Below are 18663 nucleotides of genomic sequence, written 5' to 3' on the forward strand. Positions count from 1 at the left end.
CACAGCTGAGAGCTGGCGTGACACGGAGGGGTGGGAGAGAGGAACGGCAGCGTGGGACGGTGCGTTTTATGGCCGAGCTTTGGAGGCCAGCTGGAGCAGAGGCTAATTGCAGGTACTGATTACAGCCCCCTGCCATTAACGCCTCCTGCCCAGCCGCAGCGGATCACTGGAATTTCCCAGCGGCGCAGCGTGGGTCCGGCAGGCACATAACTTGCTATATTTGTACGTGGACCCCGGTGTTGGCACATGGCAAAAGCACAAACCCTCCCACCGGGCCCAGAGCTGCATCACCCTCCCAGGGGCATCGCGGAGCAAAGCCCACGGCCGCTTCTTCCCACAAAAAGAATCCTCATTCCCTCCGTGGGATGAAGCTGCCGCTGCTGGGCATCTTCACCTGAGCTGCAAAAGGTGCCTGGGGGTTGGGACAACCAGCTCCACCATCCCTGCCTAACACCTAACACCGCGGGAGGCACTAAAAAAACCCCAAACAACCAACCCACCAAAGGCAACGAGGCAATGGGCATCACTGAGTCAGATGCTCCACACCCCGGCGCGGCCACTGCTGTTGGTTCCCCAAACTCAGGGCCCTGCCGGCAGAGCGCGGGTGATGGAAGCGATGGAACCAGAGGTTTCTCTGCGAGGTGGCGAGGCTGCCTGCCCCGGGAATGCCGCAGCCCCCCCCAGCGCTCCCCAGCCTGCAGCAAAGCCCAAACACGCAGAGAGGGAGCGTTCGCCTGCACCCGCCGCGGAGCCGGGCTTGCTGGGGCAAGTCGTGCCTGCAGCCCAGGCAGCTGCGGCTCCAAGGGGGGGGAGGGCAGGGAGATGGCGAGGGAGCTCGGGAAGCAGAACGGGTCCAGTTGTGACCCATCGGGCTGGGTTTGGGCACAGCGGTCCCGAACGCCGATTCACTGGGATCTTGGCAAGGACAGACTCCAGGAACCACGGCTGAGTGATTACTCTGAAACCTACCGAGGGCAGCACTAAACTCCTCGCTGGCTGAGACACAGCCGGGACCGGCTCTCCCCAACCTTCGATTCCAAAAGCAGCCTGGCAAATTGTGACCAGAACTGAGCAATGGATAAACCAGAAGGGGAGATAGCGGGGGGGGGGGGGGGGGGGGGGGGGGGACCCAGCAGGCAGGCCCCCCAGCCCCAGGTCTGCTGAGCCTTCCAGAGCCTTTCTGGCTGACTTTGTTCACTGAGGATTTAGGGTATAATTTGGGGTGAAAGATGCCAGATAGGATCAAGACCGATACACCTGGAGGACCTGTATCAGTTTTCTTCTGCTCTGTAACTTGAGCCCCGTCAGAAGCAGAAGGCTCAGGTGTGGAGCAGCCGCCGGCGGTTCATCCCCACCGGGCCAGGAAGGCGGGCGCTGACCTTTCCTGCTCCTAAGTTTGTTCAGGATTAAGATAACATATTTTAAGGGCTGAATCCTGCCCCCGGGGGGTTCCCACACAAAGAGGATGGGGTTTGCAGCTTGTGTTCCCCCCTGCCACACACACACCCCCCAAACAGGGACCCCGATTGCATCAGGGCATCCTGATTTTTTTAATTAACTCTTCCTGAAGATTTCTGCTTTTATGCATCTCAAAAGAGCAAACAGGGGGAGTTAACGATGCATTTGGCTGCGGAGAGGGGGTGACCCATCCCGGGGGAAGGGGGGTCATGCATCCCCCTGGCTGTTGCCCACTGCTGCCAGGAGCCCACGGCTGGGTGGGCTGGGGTTTAACCTCAGTTTTCCCCACACAGGGATGGTCTGGTCTCGTCATGTTGCTAAGAACCACGGTAACAGCCAAATGCCTCAGCTTTTCTTCTCTGTGCTGCTTTAATCTTTGCCATTTCAGGAGCAGAGAACAATATTGCCCTTTCATTAATCCCAGCTCCTGTGCAAAGGCTCAGCTGTAAACCGCGATGGAAACTTCTCCATTAAGGGCTGTTGCAGGGTAAAGCATTAAAAACATTATTTCTCCCTTATTTTAGTAAGAATCCACCTCAAAAAAGCAGCTTAACATCGCTTACACGTGTACGCTTTAAATTCTCGCCCTTTAACACCGGGGCCACGATAACCACTGCCTGTGTGTCACCGTGGAGGATGGCCACCATGTCCCCAGGTCTGGGGATGTTAAATAGGGGCTGCTCGATGGATTGTCACCCTCTGAGGGGACAGGGCTGGACGCCCGCGAGGAGCACCAAGGACAAGCAACTGCTTGAATAAAGGAACTGCCACGGGCAGGGCTGCAGGAGAGCTGGGACCTCGCTCGCTCATGGCTGCTGCCTCCCACGTTAATCATCTTTCACAGGGAGATGTCTAATTACAAAGGCATCCAGGACAGGTCTGCAAATAGGGTGGAGAAACTGGATGACCTAAAAATATTTAATTATCAGGAAAAAAGGTTGGAAACGACACCTGTAAATAGTTTCAGAGAGAGAGTAATATTTTCCATCTAATTTAGGAGGGCCCTCCTGGAAGAAAGAGGGCAGAGGATTTCACCTGCAAGCACATTTCAGCGCATGACGAAACCCTTCACACACCACTGAGCCCTGGGCACATGCGCATGGATCACAATCCTGGTGCTTTGTTTGAAATCCTGAGCTCGCCCAGCACTGCTGGGAAGGATGCCTGGAGCCCACCCCGGCACGAAGGCGCCGGGGGCTGTCAGCGCCGAGCCCACGCGGCACCTGACCTCTAATAATCAGCATCAACAGCAGGACGACAGCTTGGAAATGGGTTTTGTGGAAGGAATTTCCTTGGAAAGAGGAAGAGGTTTAGTCTCCGCTAACTGGAGAAGCTTGCACAGCCACGTGGAAGCCCATGCCCTCCGAAAGCTGCCTGAGCCCCCCGGCTGCGACCCCCGGGAGCGATGCCCAGCACATCAGCCACGGTTCGCCCCTTCGCCGGGTCTCCAGCCCTGGCATGGCTGATGCCAGAGGCAGAACCTCGGCAGCTCCGGCCACACAGCATCCGACATGGCCCAGCACTGTCACCTCCTTCCCATGGCCAAAGGCTGCCCCACACAGCAGCCAGGGCAGCTGCCTTCCTCCTCCCTCCTCCTCCTCCTGGCTGGAGGGTGAAAAGCGCTTGCCATGCTGGTTCCCCTGAGCCCTGTGCCAATTTCCAGGGGGGGTCACAGGGCTCCTGAGCCCTCATATCAGCTCAGCGGGGGGTTGGCGTGGCACCCGGGTACCCAAAACCTTCTTGATTCCTAATTAGCCAGGGGATAACACTGGCTCCGGTCTCACCCACAAGGTCCACACGCAGCTCCGTGCCCCTCAGGGTGCTCCAGGGGACCTGCTGGGGACCATGTGTGGCAGCACCGTGGGGACAGGCACACGCTCTGGTGCCACGGCGCAGAGCATGCCAAGATGCTCCCGCTGACACGGCAACGGTGAAATAAATGAAACTATTACTCATAACTCTACGGCTGTAGAAAATATCAAAGGTGAACTGGAGCATTGTGTGTGAGTTTTCAAAAGGCAGCAACAACTCAGAGGCAAGAAAAAGGAAGGAAACCTCATTTAAGGCGATCGTGCAGTTAAATGCAGCCTTGCTCTAATGGACTATCACGCCTCATGCACTAAAAGCAGAGTGGTGGCCGCAGCCCCGGCAGGAGATGCCAAGGAAAAGCCACCGGTCCTTGTGCTAGGGGAAATCTGGCCACGCAGGAGCACACACTGGCCACTCCTGGGCAACCTGCCTGGCACACGCAGGCTTTGCACTGATCCGTTCTCAGCAACACCAGCCATCCCACGGCAAAGGGCAGGTCCCCAGCAGCAGCGTGCTGGAGCGATGCCCCACCGTGCCACAGGGTCCCTGCAGAGCCACCCGCTCGGTCACGGGCAGCAGCGGCCGTGCCTGGCCCTACACGGCCAAAACGTGGGTGCAGAGGCCAGGGTCGGGCTGAGGGAGCCCAGCACCCCGAGCACAGCTCAGCCCCCCAGCTCCTTGCCCCCTGCCCAGGCACAGACCCAACCTCTGTGGCTTGGGCTGTTGCCATTTCTCAAACAGCCAGAATCCAGTTTTCTCCCTCTGCACAACCTCGCCGCGACACCGTGGGGTTATAAAAAGGAGAGATCACTCTGGGAAAGACGGCATAAAGCATGACGAGGGAAGATCATCTCTTCATAGAAAATTCTGTATTGCTTACGACTTACTGTCTGTGAACATAAAACAGTTTAACCAGCCAACCCTAAATCACAGTGACAGCTTTACACTACCCACAAACCTTTGCCTGCCCTTATCCAGCTCAGTCCTACCTACCTCCCCTCCCCATTTGCCTTTTTTTTTTTTTTTAAACCCTTACTCCCCCCCTTTTCTCCCTTCGTGCACAAGCACGCCGAGAAGCAGGCGAACCCGAGGCGCCGTGTCCCCCAGCGATGCCCAGGGTGGGAGGCACGAGCTGCACCCCCAGCCTCACTGTTCACCAAGACCCCAGACAAGCCACCCCCTGGTCACTGTCAGCCCTCCCCGGTCCCCCCCCCTGCTCCGTGCAGCCCTGATGCTCTTTGGGACAGTGCCTCGGCAGCCCTCGCACGCACAGCCCGGTGCGACCCGTTTTATCCTGCACCTCTAATCCCCGATGACAGCAGCCGGCGCGGGAGCAGGACGCAGCGGGATGCTTTGCTTCTCTCCCACGCCAGAGCTGGATGGCGGCTGCTCATGGGGCCACCGAGGTCCCACGTGTCCTCACCTCACCCCAGGGATGTTTGAGGACCAAAACATCCCTCCGTGCAAGGGTGCTGGCTGGCTGCGCTCAGGGGGGCACAGCCCACCCCCTCCCGCGGGATGCGGTTGGATCTGATGCCCAGGGTGGCAGCGAGAGCCAGGAGCCGCCTGACCCCGGAGCACCCCCAGCACTGACCCAGCACCTTGCCCCCTGAGCAGGGTTGAGCCCCCCCTGGGAAAGCCCCCCCCCCCCCCCACTCTCTCAGGACAGGGGTAAGTGGCCGCTAACGAGCTGAGACATGCTCATGGTGCCGCTTTTACCACTTTTTCTCCCCACTTCAAATAAATTCCAGGCTTTCCTCCTCCAAATCTGCTGAGCTGATGCTACATGGGAAACTGTGAAACATTCCGTGGCTGCATGTTTCCCGTTGCTCTTAATCCACTTCTAATTAAGATCACGTGTGAGCTAAGTGGCCATAATACAGTATTGTTGCAACTTGATAGCAAACCACATGGAGGAAAATTACAGCAAAATCCAAGATTAAGCCTATCAGGCTCCCAAAATACAGTGCTTAAGAATAACATGAGGTGACCTCCTCCTGATTTTGGGAAAAATCGCCACTGCCCGCAGCATCCCCCACATGCAGCACAGCTCAGCTGGCAATGCCCGGTGCAGAGGGCAGCCCTGCCCCCCCCCCCCCCCCCCCCCACGGCCACAGCCCCCCTGCGACCCCACGTCCACAGCACAGCATAGAATCATTTCAGTTGGAAAAGACCTTTGAGATCATCAAATCCAACCATTAACCCAGGACTGCCAAGTCCATCGCTAAACCAGATCGCTCTGCACCACGTGGTAAATACCTCCTGGGATACAGAAACACCCACACACAGTCCCACGGGGAGCAAACCCACCCCCCCGGCACCCCAAGCTGTGACTGAAGCTGATGGTTTTCCCAGAGCCCATCCCCAGCCGCTCAGCCAGGAACGCTGCGCTGGCTGCTGCGTCTTCCCGGGGCTCAAAGCGCTAAACCCCTTTATCCCAGCTGCCAGAAATGATGGCAGCCTTTTGAAGAGGGTGATTTTAAAAGAAAGAAAGGAGCCGGGTGGGAAGCAGCACTCATAATTTAACAGGCACGTTACCGGAGGAGGAATCAGCCTTGTGGCCGAGCACAGGACTGGGTGTTCTCCCCCCGTGATGCCCCATCCTTGGCAGATGAGCTCGGCTCACACCCTCCCCCTGAGAAGCGCCTGGTGAAGGTCGGAGCCATGTCACACTCAGGGGACACTTTGGGGGCTGGCAGGGGGCCAGCAGCCCATCTCCAATAGCTGTGTGCAGTTGGCAGTCGCTGCCCAGGTCTCCCCTTCAAAATGACCCCCGGTCCCTCCCACCACCCATTCCCTCAGCTGGACATTTGCACCCTCGGCCACGACACCTCTCCCCCTCTTGGGCACGGGTCCGGTTTCCCTGAGACCCCCCTCCCCTTGTTCCCCCTCAATACGCTGAGAAATCACAGCTTGCTCCCCTCCCCTCCCAAACACCCCCGTGGTCGCTGACACCCATGGCACAGACACCAGGCTGCCAGCGCACCTGAAGTTTATACTTGATATATATTATCTAGCTTGTTATCTTTTGGCTTTATCCCTATTTTTTTAGTTTAAGGCAAACCCCTCCTGCGGGAGGATACAGCCAGAGCATCTGCCCCAAATCCCCATTCCAAGTGGTTCGACCTCCTTTGAGCATCACAAAATAGCCTGCACCAGGCTGTGCTTGCACAAGCAACGTTCAGTAGCTTCTCTGCGTCACTTTTTGGCTGAGAGTTTACATTTTAAGGATCTTCTTAGAAAAAGTGTGTCAGGAAAAAAAAAAAAAAAAAAAAAAAAGAATCCCTGAAGCCTCTGGCCAGAAGTCAGGGTGCAGAGCAGAGGGGCGGTGAGCTGATGGGGAAGGCACTGCATCAAGAAAATCCTTTCAGCAAAAGTTAACAGCTAATCAATTTATATTTTTTTTTTATTATTTGAAGTTACCGACTCAATAAAATCAGAGATTAATTATGATACAGTTATTAATCCATGATAAGCTGAATAGCTGGGCTTTTCAGAGGGAGAGCAAGTTAATGGGGTATTTTCAGAGGATTTAAAAAGGGAGCAGTTTTCTCCAGATTAATGGGCTGGCACAAGGGTGACGTGCCGAAGGCTCGCATGGCGCCTCTCGCACAGAGCCCACGGGCCTTGCCCCTCCCCCCCCCCCCCCCCCCGCAAAATAGCTTTTTTTGGTATAATAAGAGCATTTAGAGGAATGAAGCTTTTCTACCCATCCCCAGTGATGGAGTAGATCTCTGCCCTTCTCACCCCTCAGCAGTGGGGCTGGGGCAGGATCCCTGCTCCCCCCCGGCCCTGCCAGCTCGCAGCCCCCAGGAGCCTTGAGGGATGTCCCTGCGCCCCCCAACAGGGAAAAGACAAGTCTGGGAATAAGCAGAAGGAAGGAAAATATACAATTACACAAGCACGCTTCTTCAAGTGACACCTGATCCCACCGAACATCTTTAAGACATGAAGAAAACAGTAAATTTTCCCTCCCTCCCCTCGCTGAGATTCCAGGTTATTCAAATCTGATCTGAAAAGCTATTTTTAATCATCTTTGCTTGCAGCTGAAGGGAGCAGCCGAGGCCAACAGAGCAGGAGGACTCCGTATGCTTGTCCTTCGCTAAAGTTACAGAGGCTTAAAATATGAACCCCGCGCCTGTTCGGCCACGGGGTTATCGATCAGCACCCGGGTAGACGAAGCATCTGTCACAGCTGAATATTAAAGACCCTTTAACACAGAGGGTGGCCAGGGATCTGCTGTTAGGAAGTTCAGGAGAGCCTGATGCGGTGCAACGACATCCCCGGGAGGGACATGCCCAGCTCCTGGTGGGGTGGAACAGGAGCATCCTACACCCAGCCCCTGCCAAACCCTTCCCCACTCACCCACCGCTCCTTTCCATTCCCAGCTGCTCTTTTTCCTGACACCTATAGCTATTCCAGTCAGCCGACCTTATGGTCAGGGGTCTGCTCAGCTGTGCCAAGCGCGTGAGCCCTGTGAGCACAGCTCCTGCGCCAGCCAGACCCTTCGTTTTCCCTGCTAAATATCTCCCAAAAGTCCCCAAAGTGGGAGAGCAACAAACCACTGCAGGAATTACAGGGGAAGCCAGAAAAAACTGACTTTCACCCCCCCTGCAGCATCACTGCTGCAGCTCCCTGCGGGCTGCTGAGGCTGGTCAGGGGTGGGGGCTCCTGGCAAGGACCGACAGGGAGCCGGGCACGTTCCCACCGCACCTGCCCCGGCTTCGAGGACATCCCAGCCCCGGCCCAGCTGGCGACGTGGCTGTTGCACCCCTATTAGTCCCCAATTAGACTCTAATCCTGCATGTTTGTATATTGTTTAAATCAATACACTGGATTTTATTGCAGACAAAGCGCCACCGAGCATCGCCCTGTTTATTAAAGACAATTAAAGGATTCCGTGCATAACATGAAATTGAAAAAAATTAGATTGGCACCCATTTTCTTGGTAATTAACAGCTAAAGAGCACAGACAGCAGAGAGCAGCAGGGGGAAGGCAAGAGGAGGCAGCTGAGCCCTGAGATGCTGGAGCGCACAGAGCAGGATCAGGCAGCAGCGACGCACCCACTGGACCATCCATGGTCAGACGCCCCCCCCAGTTCCCCTCCTGCTGCTGGTCTCCACACCTGGGCACTGATTTCCCAGGTGATGCTCTGGGTTTCAGGCTTGTCTACCGGCAGGGTTATCCCAGCCCAGCAGAGCACGGCCGTGAACTGGTACTCCTCCTTCGGCACAACAGGCTGCAGGGACCCTCCGCTTGCGTGCTGAGGACAGCTCGCCCAGGCCACCGACAGCCTGGGCGATGCCCGGGGGGTGCCAGGCTTCATTCAGTGGTGCAGCACCCCAGGACCCCCCTGCAGCCACAGCCCATCGCTTCTGTCTGGATAAACCAAATTTCACACATGGTGACCCCGTGTCTGCACCACAGGCTGTGACAGAGGAACCACTTGAGGGGAGTGGGTTCCCCCCCAGCACCCAGAAGCAGCTCTGCCTGCTGCCAGAATCGGGGGGGGGGGGTTGGCTGGCACCCCCCGTGCAACACAAGATAACTCCCACCGGCAGCTGCCCGCCCCTCCCCGGCTCCTGGCACAGGCTCCCATGGGGTCCCCATGTCCCCTCCTGGGGCCCATCCGCTCCGCTGCGCACCCAGCGATGCTGAAGCTGTCACACCGATTTCTCTGCTCATCTCAAACCCTTCTGCTCTGCAAACACGCACAGACAGACATTTCGGCAGCTAATTGGGGAAACCGGACTCTTTCCCTTCGCGAGGAGACGTTATTTCAGCGCTGCGCTGCCAAGCGGGTGGGCATGGCAGCGCCTGGAGCCCCAGTGTGAGCACTGGGATGGCACTGGGCAGCCCTGGAGAGGGTCTGGGTACAGAACACCATGGGGGCATGCGGAGCAGAGGAAGACTTTGTGACATGGATTAACACCAGGGCACAGCGGGCTCTGGGTGTTTTGACCCAACGGTGCCCACCCGACCACAGCACTGGGTTTGGGGGAGAAACCTGGCAGCCCCCAGGGCTGGGAAAGGTGGTTTGAGGTGGGGTTGGGGCTGGCGTAGACCCTCCTGGCATGGGAAATGCCTAGGCAGGGTGTCCTTCCCACCGCCCCTGGCCAAGGGGGACATGAGCTGCTGTCAGCTCGGATCTGCCCGGGAAGCCGGGAGATTCCTGCTCCAAAGGCGAGAGCTTCCCGCTGCCTTTCAGTGAGATGGGAGCTGACAGGGCCCAAGGACACCAGCTCCGGCAGCCAGGCAGCACGAGCTGCTCTCTACATCCCGTGACTTTTTCGGGACACTGGTGGAAGGGCCTTTTTGGGGAGCAGTGGACAGCAAGGGTGTAAATTCCTGAAACGCGCCAGCCTAGCCCATCCTGTGATGGGCAGTCCCTGAGATCATCCAGGAGGAAAAGGGAAGGCAGCAAACCCTCGTCCCCTGTCCCCTGCCCTCACCAGCACTTTGTGCTGGCACTGCAGCCACTGCTCCCCATTTCAGGGTGGCACAGCTCCTTCTGCTCCTTTGCCACCAGAACAAGGAGGGGGTTTTTTTTCCATCTCCTGGCTGGGGGTGCACGAGGACACCAAGAGCAAACTGAGCTCACTTGGGCACCCTTGAAAAATCACAGGCAGTAATTAAATCACTCTTGACCCAGTTGGATTTGGACTGGCATCTGCAACAGGGAAGCATCTTTCATCTGTGGACATCCCTGTATCTAATTGTCGCCTGCGCTGCAATTCAACAGGAGACAATAGAAATCTATGATTTGCCATGCAAGAAAATGCCTAATGAACAATAATTTGTTTTTAAGTTGGGGGGGGTGGGGGGTGGGTGTCTTCCTGGCATAGAGCTAATAAATTGTAATGATACTGATTAGCACATCTGTTTGCCAGCTAAGCTCCTCCACAGCTTCGTTCCTCCAAATGCAAGTGATTACAGCTTTGCAGAAATAACTGATCAGAGAAGCCAGAGGGGAAACGGGGAAGATCGAGCAGCGTCTGCGGAAGCTGCCTTTGATGTAGCTGTAGATGTCAGTGCGAGACAGAGATTCCAGCTCAGCAGAACATCCCGTCTTTGTTTAACTCAATTATTTTGTTTAATCTATTGCCTTTAAAAACACCCCCTTCTCCTGAGGCTGCCCCAGCGCTGACACGCTATCAGCCCCATGTTAGCCTGCCCGCTCTGTGGGTTGTGCTGGGCTGAGCCCATCACCAGAGCTGGCATCTTGGCCAGGAGCTGCCTGAGAAGGTGCTCCCAAAGGTGCTGGTTTGGCAGGTGAAGGGCTCCAAGAGGAGTGTGATGGGTCCCCCCAGCACCCAGCTTCGCCCAAGCAACCATCACCCTCCCACCCACGCTGCAGCCCAGGCACCTTTCCAGCCTTGTCCTGAGCTCCCCTGGGCAAGGCAGAAAGGGCTGGTCCCCTCTCGGCAGCTGTGGATGGCTGGGGTGGGGGTGGGGGCTCAGCCCCTCTCCCAGCACTGGTGACACGGGGCTGGGTGGCACCGAGCAGCCACAGTGCCATCGGTGTGACCGGCGCAAAGGGGACATGGGCGTCGTGTCAGCCGGTTCCCAGCCCTAATTTGTGATTGGTGGCCACGTGCCCCCCAAGCTCATCTCTCAGGAGGCCGGGAAAGGCTCCCCGTGACAAAGCTGGAAATGACATTTTTAACCAAAAGCGTGGGGGAGAAGGTCGGCTCCGGAGGAGCGGGGCAGGCTGCGGCAGGAGCAGCATCCTGCATGGGTGCAGCTTCCCCACTGCTGCGGTGGGGGCAGGAGGGGTGGGCAGCCGAGGGGAGCAGATGCCTCCTGCGATTTTCCCACATAAGCAAATTGCAGCCCTGCACAAGCAGAAGCTGACTTCACCTTGAACGCCAGAGCAAAGCGTGCGTGAGGCTGCCAGCGCAGCAAAGCCCCGAGGGCTCTGGCTGTCTGCTGGAGCCCTGGACGCTGGCAGAGGTCAGGGATGATGCAGAAGTACAAAGAGCATACTTGTATGCTCTGAGATTCTTTGGCTCGGTAGGGAACACATCCCTGGACAGCCTCCCATCGAGCCACAACCGGGTCCAGGGGGAGAATCTGGAAGTTGCAGGCTGGAATTTATGAGCCCTGTTCCCATTAAAATAGCAAGCAATATTTCCATCTGTCAGTAAAGGAGGATAAACAGAGCCGCTCATTTGCATATCCCAGGCCCTGCTCAAACCAAACCACCACCAGGGAGGGCAGGAGTTGGCATTCAGACGACCACTGCCATGCTAGGAATTTATGGCTCCAGCCTGCCCCGTCTCTAGCAAGAGCAGGAGCAGGTATTTATACAGGCTGATCCCCAGGGGTCTGCCAAGGCCAGGGCACTGCGGCCAGGGCAGTGGCAGCACCCGCAGCGCTTGGCTGCCCACCCTCTTGGTGTGCTGGGGACGAGCATCCTCCTGACCCGCCTGCGAGCCAGGTCCTGCCACCACTGACCTGAGGAAACTCAGTGTTCAGCGAGATGGAAAATGCTGGAGGGGAGCACGGGTCCAAGTTCGCATCCAGGACCCTGCACCCCCCCCCCCCCGCAGATGCACCAGGAGCTACCAGTGAGCCCAGCAGCGAAGGCACCGGCACCGAGCTGGGCCACCATGGTACCCAGTGAGCATGGTGTGTGTGGGACACGCTGCTGCGATCACCCACCCCCCTAACCAGGGCTGGGGGGAGGGGGCAGACACTGCAGGTTTTACCACCCTGCAACCCGCTGCTGCTTTGCTGTTTGCAAAAGCCTTGCAGATTTGTTTGCCAGCCCTTCTGATGTTATTAAACAAACATTGCCTGACAAAATTGGCACCGGACTCCAACCCCCCACGGCTCTTCAGCAGAGCAGGATAGCACGCCAGGGGGCTGCTGGGTGCAGGGGGCTTGGGAGTGATGGGTCAGCACCAAACACACCAGGTTTTAAAGAATTCCAGCACATTCCTGCCCTTTCCCTATCCGTCAACTCCTTGTTATCCTCACACCAGATAAAGGCATCAATTAACTACAAAGTGCTTTGGAGACCTCAGCTCATTGATCCCACCTGTAATTGGTCTGTCAGGAAAGGAGGGCAGCTGCCAAGCTGGCCGCCCAGTGCAGCTCGAGGGGGCTGTGCCCGGACCCCCTGTGACCCCTGCTCCCTGCAGAGCAGCCGCAGGGTGCGCAGCCAGCAACACCCTCCTCAAATGCAGCAGGGTCTGGGGGAAGCACTGGCCCCTGGCCCCCCAGGGGACACCAGCTCCGGGCACAGGTGTCCTCACCAGCCTCAGGAAGGAGCAATTCCCTGGATTTGCTGCTTAACCCCACACAAACCCTCGCAGCCAAGTGGCTCGGGCAGAGCTGGTCAACCGTTGTTGCAGGGTGACGTTTCTGGGCACATTTCCCTGCTTTTATGCAAGAGAAAATCTGCTGCAGTCAGCTGTACGGGGCCCAGCCAGGTGAAGGCTAACAGATTGCACAGAGGGCAAGCGAGTCCTTGCCCTCGCACAAGCTCCCACCTGGCGGCACAGCACCCGCCGTGCACCAGCATCCCTGCGGTGGCTGGCAGGTGAGGGGCTGGGACCACCCACCCAACCCCGGGGACAAGCACCAGCCCTTCTCGCCTGCTCTGAAAGTGCCCCCAAGAACTAAGGGGAGGAAGGCAGAGACTCGGTTAGTTGGCTCAGCGCAACACGGATCCCCTCGGTGCTTTTCAGCAGAGTTCTCCTTGCTCACGCTGCAGCCTGACAACTAGTCAACACGCGGCTCTGCACCTCCCGGAGCTGCAAACATGGAGTGGACGTCAAGCCCGCCTGGAGGGATGATGCTGGGCTGCTCTCTTGCCAGCCATAACACAGCTGAGGTGTTTTATAATAATTAGATGATTAACAGGAGCTCCACTGCCCAAAGGAGAAACCATCCACAACTTGCAGCAGCCCCGGAGCGTTACACCCCCAGCATCGCATCGTGTGGATGATCAGCAAGTAACACAGGCCACTGAGCGTGTCACCCCCGGGAGCTCAGACACTTAGGGGCATCCCAAAACCCACACTTGTGCCTCCTGATGATGCAGTGCCCGAGGTCCAGCGCACTCAGCCCATCACCTAAACACTTGGTGAAAGAAAACCACCGACCTTAAAACATCTTGTCAAGGGCAAGCACGGAGCTGTCTCGGCTGCCACTTCTGCTAAGTGGCTTTTGTGATAAACATCAGTCTCTAAAAGGAAAACAAAACCTGCCCTTGTTGCAACACTGGTGCTTTCCTTCTCACTGGAACAGATCGACCCTGTTAAACACACGGACCCCAGGCGGCGCAGCTTGTCTGGTTTGTGTAAGGCCCTTCAAGCGTCGGTGTCGCAGCAGACAATATCCCAGCGCTCGCCGGGACCTCAGCGAGCTGAGGGCTGGCAACAGCTCCCCTTGCACAACGGACCCAGGGCCGTGACCCCCCCCCCGTGCAAACACACCATGGGAGCCCTCCCCTTGCAAAGCAGCAAGATTCCCACCCCCCACCAGCACAACGGGACAATTTGCCAAGGACGTTACGTGTCAAAGGGCCAGTGGGACCCACAGAGCTACGTAGCGCCGCAGTACCTGAGCACAGGGCACGGCAGGTCAACAGGGGTTGCCAGTGCTGAGCACCTCAACAGAAAAACAGAGATGAAGTTTCAGAAGATCATACTTTCCAACAAAACTCCAACCATATTTGAAAACGTCACTAGAGAGCTTTTAAGAAGTCCATCCGTAACCCTCAGCACCAAAATCTAAGCAGCATTTCGAGACAACAACAGCCAAACTCAGCACAGCTCCAGGAGATGTGCATGGCAGGAGGCACAGAGTCAAGATGGCACCTGGAAGCAGGTAGCCAGTAACCCAGAAGCCGACAGCCACTCCACCCTTGGATGCGCTCATCCCAGCTGCACGAGTCATCTACAGAAACCCAAGAAGATGCTCACGAAGACGCAAAGTACCAGCGACTGCCTTTGCTCATGGACAGGACCCCCATGTGTCCAGCCATCCAGCGCAGCAGAGTGGGCTCTCGGGCTCCTGGGACGCCCCTGGAGCTCAGGCAGCCCAGCGAGTGACGATGCCAAGGACACAGCACAGCGTTCCTGAGCATCCCACGAATCCAGCACACCAAGCCCAGCGAGGAGCTATCCCGGAGCGAGGGCAGCCTTTGGGCAACCTTGACCTGATGGATGGGCTCCTACCTTGGGCCGCCGGCATCTTCCCCTTGTTGAGCTGCTTGAGGCGCTTCTGGTGGGACTTGCCATTGTAGTGGATCTGTGCCTGAGCAGCTGAGTTGAGCTGGATGTTGCAGACGTCGCAAAGCGTGAACGACTGGTGCTTCTTCTCCCGCTTCAGGCGCTGCTCGGGCTGGCTTGGCAGGCAGCTGGCCGCCTCCACCAGCCGTACCCCGTTCTCGGGGTTGTGGGATGGGCTCAGGGGGCGCTTCATGCCTGCGGGAGGAAGGACAGACCCGCCGTGAGGACAGAAGGATGGGGAGAGGGGCCAGGCGAGGCAGGAAAACCCAGCAGAGGTCCCACACCTGCGTGGTGCCCAGGCCGCCTGCATCTGGGGGGACTCCCTGAGCAAGAGCAACAGCGGTTGCATCCGTGCGAGGAGTTGCGTTAGGCAAGACAACATGAGCAGCAGATTTCTAGGAGGAGCTGGAGCAGGGAATAACCCACTTCTTCCAGGTTTCTAGCACCAGGTGACACTCCTCGTGCCAGTTAAAGTCTTTCTGTGCACTCCGGGACAGCACCGTCAGTTGACCCAGGGCAGAGCTGGGATGGTAACCAACTCTGGGGACAAGAAATTCAACCGGAAGGAGCTGCATGCTGCCTGGTGTCCCCAGGAGGACTGCCACCGGCACCTCAAGCCCTTGCTCACCCACTTTAAGGGGGTGCCTGTCCCACATGCTGGGCTCTGTGGGACGGACTGGCACAGGGAGCTCAAGCCCCAGACCCCGGACAGGGACGCCACATGGAAGAGCAGCCCACGGAGGGGCTGGGGTCAGCCAGGGACAGCCCTCACCTCACAGACACACTGTCCCCACTGCCCGACCCCAAACTGGGAGCTGGTGGGACATCCAGAACTGAGCCTCAGAGAGGCACGAAGGTCACCCGAGCCCGGCGATCCAGTTACCACCTTGGAGCTGGCAGCTGCTGCTTACAAATACACCCAGGCACGCCGCACCGAGACACCCCGAGGGGCCAAGAGTGGGGGACCAGGGTGTCTGTGGGTGGTCAGAGAGGCCCCAAAGGTGCCCTGGGTGTCCCTGGCATCCTCAGGAAGGGCTGCACAGGCACAGCTCGGGGTTCACCTGTGCACCCCTCAGCCATCAGGGACCAGACCAGAGGCTTTGGTTTGTGCAATAGGCAGCCTGAAATGCCGCTGCCATCCCTGCCTGGTTTGGTGGGCTACCATCCTGGAGACCCTCACTCAGCAGCCCCAGCCCACTGTTCCTGCCGGGGGGATCCCTGCGCATCCCCTTGGACACAGCTGGTGTCCCCCAGTCCTGCTCCCACCGTGCACCCAGCCCTCCCCACCCATCCCCGTACACGCACCCACAGGCTCCACTGGGGATGAGTCTAATTTCTCCCCCAAGACGACCCTTGAGCACCCCAAGAAGTGCCCCTTGGGTCCCCAGCAGCCAGCCCGGCGGGGGGCAGGGGAGTGTTCTGGGGGGCTGCCCACCCATGGCGGGGGTCAGGGGAGTGTTCCGGGGGGCTGCCCACCCATGGCGGGGGGCAGGGGAGTGTTCCGGGGGGAGGGGTCTGCCCACCCATGGCATGGGGCAGGGGGATGTTCTGGGGGTCTGCCCACCCATGGCGGGGGGCAGGGGGGCGTCCGGGGGTGCTGACCCCCCACCCCTCACCCAGCACCCACGGGGAGCACGCAGAGCCACCCAGCTGGGTGCCGGGACCCCCGGGGGGCGCCCGGCTGCTCTCCAGGCGCTGCAGCCCCGGCCGCGGCCCCGCGGGGGCGCAGACGTTCCACGCGTGGGGGCCCACGGCAGCGCGGGCCGGGATGCGGGGGGCGCGGGTACCCCCCACCCTGCGGAAGCGGGGCGCACCAGTCCTCAGCGGGTTCGGGCGTTCTCAAGGCACCGGTCTCACCTTGCTCTTCCCAGCTCCCCGGAGCAAGCATCTCCCCTCATCTTTTAGCAAATTTTAAATTTCCTTTTTAAATTTTAAAATGAAATTTTTGCAAAAAGTAACGGAAGGTTTTTCCACGAGCTGTTTAGTTGAGCTGGAGGCAAAAGCCAGGACTCACAGGGATGGACGGGGACCCAGGCTGTGCTCCCCGACACTACTGGCTGGTACACGGAGCCAGCCCGGTGTCACCCCAGGGGATCCCAGCACCCCGGTGCCACTATCCCCTGCAGGAATTATGATCATTTTTGCTCAGGGAGGGGGAGTCGCATGCAGGGATGGACCAGGACCCACACAACGTGCTCCAACCCTGAAGCCAGTTGCGCATCGGGCAGAAGGTTGGACCAGCCAACATCCCTTCCAACCTCGATTACTCCACGATCATTTGCAATAAGGTCCTTAAACTCCTGCTTCACCAGTTAAAATACTAAGCAGCATAACTAAATGAAACTTTACATTAAAAGTAAGTACAACTACTTTTTGGCAGAAGGATTTAGGAGCCTGAAGCTCACGTGCAGCCCGCTGGTACCCATCAATCCTGGACTCTCTCTAGAGACCTCAGGATTTTTCCTGAAGCTCCAGCTTCACCTTCCAATGAAAATGAAAGGGAACTCATAGCCCTTGTGCTTGAGACAGGTGAAAAAAGCACAGCCCAACCCTGAAAGGCTCACCTTCCCCATAAATTTTATTTACAAAATCAGAAGTTTTTCAAATTATATCTCCTGGATTCAGCACGCATGGGGCTGGCACAGCTGCCCCGCACCCAGAGCAAAGACTCCAGCCTCCAACCGAGCCACATCAGCTGTGGCCATTCCCCAAAAGTCACAGCGATCGATGCACGATCACACTCGGATGGGCAGGGAGCCCTGTGGGACCATGGGGAGAGGGCTGTTACCAGAATAACCATTAGCCGAGCAGCCGGAAAGCAGATGTGGGAGACTATCAGCATCAGGAATGTGAAACGCTGGTGGGGACACGCCAGCAGAGGCAGGTCCCCGGGTGCCCTTGGCATCCTCCCCCTCCCTGGGTATTTTTAATGCAATTACATCCCGGGAGGCAGAGCTAAAATTGGAATATTATGTGGACAAAGTATCCCAAAAGTCTCCCTTGTCTTAAAAAAAAAAAGAAAAAAAAAAAAGGGGGGCGGGGGGGAATTGCTGCTGCTGCTTTGATTAGACAGTGGCTCCCTGTCCCGGCTCTCATTGCAGTGTTTAAAAGGTCTGTCCTAATTGCATGCACGCTTGTCTCATTCACTTAATTTCTGCTGCGCCTGTTCTGCTTCTCAGGTGTCAGCACCATAAATTCGGTGACTTCTGGCTGGGACAGGTCCCTGACGGCATGAGGGCCTGCGGCTCCCCGACTGGTGGCTCCTTTGGGGCAGATTTTGCCTTTTCTGCAAGGCATTGAGGATCTTTTGGGGGGCTAACAGCCCCTTTCACAGGAGGGAAACTGAGGTACGGTGAAGGTTAAGTGACACCCCCACAGCCCCAGGGTGACTCAGGGGCTCTGAGCCAAACCCAAAACGAAGCACAGGGTCAGCACATCCCAGTTCCACCACCTTATCCCACCCCGGGGCCAATGAAGCCAAGGTTTTATCTTCTCCATGGAGGACCATCAGCAACCTCATCTTTTGGGTGGTCTTCCCAAGGGACACAGGGCTCCACTGGGATGGGGGGCCGAGCTGCCCACTCACCCACCTCTACCCAGGCTGATCAGCATCAGTGACACCCCAACAGACCTGCGATGCCCCCCCTGCTATCCACACGTTTTGCTGCCCTTTGCTCGGAGCCACCAAGGGCTGTGCCGGCCCCACCGGGGCAAAAGGCTCCTGCCGGGTGCGAAAAGCTCCCTGACAGATGTCCAAATCTCTCTGAAATAAAAGAAGGTCAGAGCGGCTTGGGTGTCACCGCGGTGGCGAGCGCTGCGTCAAAGCACCCGTCCTCCCACCACACGGCATTTCCAGAACACGCTGCCCACCCGGCATGGTGAGCCCCCAGCCCGTCCCCCGCCAGACACTGGTCCTCAGCCCAGGTCACCCTGCCCGCAGCACGCCGAGTCCAGGGGAGCTTTTCCCCTCTAGTCCTTGCTGCTTTTATTGCTCATGATCACTTGGAATAACAAATCGATTCTATTGCCATCCCCTCGTCCCCTGTCACTCCCAGCAGCCGGGGCAGTGTCCCCAGCACAGCGGGCAGACGGGTCTGCACAGCAAGTTTGTAATTCTAAGGTCACTTTTATACTCTTGTATAGTAGCCCATA

At 57.7% G+C, this 18663-nt stretch overlaps 1 protein-coding gene across 2 annotated transcripts in view; it reads right to left on the reverse strand.

Annotated features, from left to right (window-relative positions):
* The window catches only part of ZNF385C (zinc finger protein 385C), an 80579-nt gene that overhangs the window by 38536 nt on the left and 23380 nt on the right, over nucleotides 1-18663 (reverse strand). For both annotated transcript variants that reach the window (XM_055789955.1, XM_055789956.1), the window contains exon 2: nucleotides 14458-14706. In XM_055789955.1, the coding sequence (XP_055645930.1) occupies nucleotides 14458-14706 (249 nt within the window). The remainder of the gene's footprint in view (nucleotides 1-14457; nucleotides 14707-18663) is intronic.

Source organism: Falco peregrinus, chromosome 18, assembly GCF_023634155.1.
Source record: "Falco peregrinus isolate bFalPer1 chromosome 18, bFalPer1.pri, whole genome shotgun sequence".
NCBI classification, from domain to species: domain Eukaryota; kingdom Metazoa; phylum Chordata; class Aves; order Falconiformes; family Falconidae; genus Falco; species Falco peregrinus.